At 34.1% G+C, this 2,227-nt stretch overlaps 1 protein-coding gene across 1 annotated transcript in view; it reads left to right on the plus strand.

The window, feature by feature from the left end:
* zeb1 (zinc finger E-box binding homeobox 1) overlaps positions 1-2,227 on the plus strand; it is an 85,263-nt gene that overhangs the window by 71,302 nt on the left and 11,734 nt on the right. The window contains exon 5 of the mRNA XM_015375529.1: positions 474-480. Within this exon, the coding sequence (XP_015231015.1) occupies positions 474-480 (7 nt within the window). The remainder of the gene's footprint in view (positions 1-473; positions 481-2,227) is intronic.

Here is a 2,227-nt window from a genome sequence, read left to right on the forward strand (position 1 = left end):
TATCGGATCGGGACAAGCCTACTTTAGATCAGTCTGATCATTTTAGTTTTATTTAGATCTGTGTAACTGCATGAGCAGATTAAAATACGCTACATAGTGGATTTTAACTATTTGAATCATCAGTTTCTATTAATCTTCACTCTGTCTCCATTTAAATTATATCTACCCAGCAAAGGTGGGTTGACTAACCCAAAATTGTATTAAAGTAAGAGTAACTCAGTACTCCATCGTATAGGGGTTAAAAAACATATTTGGTAAAAAGGCTATTCAAGCACTGAGTAATTTTATTTTTTATTTAAGATTATGTAATAAACCTACGGAGCCCATAAAGGGACATGGAGGGAAAAAAAAGAACTTTTGCGAGATCCCGCAATACTTTTGCGAGATCTCGCAAAAGTGTATTTTTTGTGAGATCTCGCAAAAGTTTTGCAGGATCTCGCAAAAGTTTATTTTTTCCCTCCATGTCCCTTTAGGGGCTCCGTAGGATTGCATACTGACATTGTCTCTCTTTATTCGTGTAATCGCGTGTTTTGGGACTTCTCTAGAAATTAAGAACCTCTCCAAAGCATCCTCCATGGTTGTAGCTGACACATGGGCGTATTATCCTCCCATAGCAGTACACTTTGCACCTCCACTGTTGTGTGTCTGTTTTACTTCCGGTTCGCTGACATGGCAAAACGTTTTGCGAGATCTCGCAAAAGTTAATTTTGTCCCTTTAGGGGCTCCGTATAAAACAGACCAAAAAAGTTATGAGCAAATTCAGGTATTTTAAAGTTTTAATAAAATTTCTTAAACAAAGGAATACTGTAACTGAAAAAAATAACAAATCCAGGGAGAAAAAACACTTTTCTGAACTAATTTTCTCTTTAAAGATGTTCACGACTAGTTGAAGATGTTGGCCTAAAATTGCTGTAACTTTCCTTTTAATTAAAATTACTATTAGTGATACATAATTCATAACTCATAATTTTCTCAAGAATTGTATATCCTTTGTTTAATTTTTAATTCATTGCACAATTGATAAAAAGGAAACCTTTCTGTGGGTTTCCATGTTTTCAGGTGTGCAATGCATGCTGGGTTATGACGTTAGGTCGTACTGGACAGGAACCTACAGAGTAAACACAGGAAGGCTAACATTAGATGTTTTTTATCGTATTGACTGGTATAATTTTAGTCAATTCCACACTTTCTTTTTGCCATAATACATGAAATATCTGTTGAAATGAATAAATGATCTGCTGTTTACTATGTTAGCTAGAGCTAACACCATTAGCAGAAGCTAGCGTGAACCCAAAATCAAATCAGAAGGTAATGAATGACTTTTTAAAGCCACATAGAATCATCTTTTAGTCACTGTCAAACTTTGTTTTAATATATCTGAGAGAATGAACCATAAACAGCCTCAATTAGAAACCAGAGCTCTTTGTAGCATAGCTCTCCACCTGAGTTAGCATCTCCTAGCAGAAGCCACAGTCTCCCCTCTTCTTCATTTGGTCCTTCTTATCTTTGTTATATCTTGTGGTTTCTAAATTGTCATCATTTTAACACATTCCAGTTCAAAGTGAAAAAGTTTACCCTTACTCATTGTTGATTTGGCTGGCTGGAACTAGCGCTAAAGGACCTAGCATACGTCATTTACCCAAAATGCATTGCAGCGTAAAAAACATGGTGACCTCCATATTACATTATTTCATTTAAATTATTAAAAATGAACAGTTTAAAACACTTAATTGTATTGTGTTTAGTTGGGAACCAATTGTGGATCTTTGTAACATAAAACTTATGAAACCAGTACAGATATAAATTAAACTTGTGTACACGAATTGAACGCAAATAATGCAACAAAAAGAGTTTTTTTGTTTTACACAAGCTTTTTCATTATTCAGTGCATCAAAAAGAGTTTTTTTGTTTTACACAAGCTTTTTCATTATTCAGTGAAGTTACTAAAAATGGATGAAGTAGCCAAACATTTTCTGTAAAAAAAAGAGTAAAACGTAAAATTATGGTGCTTTAAAAACCGCTCCTAATAGTATGTTTGTCACAAAGTGAAATGTAACTAGTTACTACCCACTGCTGCTACAAATTACACTTTAATCCAGCAAACTAAGAAGACATACACTGGAAAGAATTAAAGTCCTTGAATTGAGGAGGTAAGTAAGACACTTTGCCAATGGAACAAGACAATTTCCCTTTAAAATAAGAAAAAAACTACTGCAGTCTCATATTT

The sequence above is a fragment of the Cyprinodon variegatus genome, unplaced genomic scaffold (assembly GCF_000732505.1).
Source record: "Cyprinodon variegatus isolate N-32 unplaced genomic scaffold, C_variegatus-1.0 Scaffold120, whole genome shotgun sequence".
Taxonomy (NCBI): domain Eukaryota; kingdom Metazoa; phylum Chordata; class Actinopteri; order Cyprinodontiformes; family Cyprinodontidae; genus Cyprinodon; species Cyprinodon variegatus.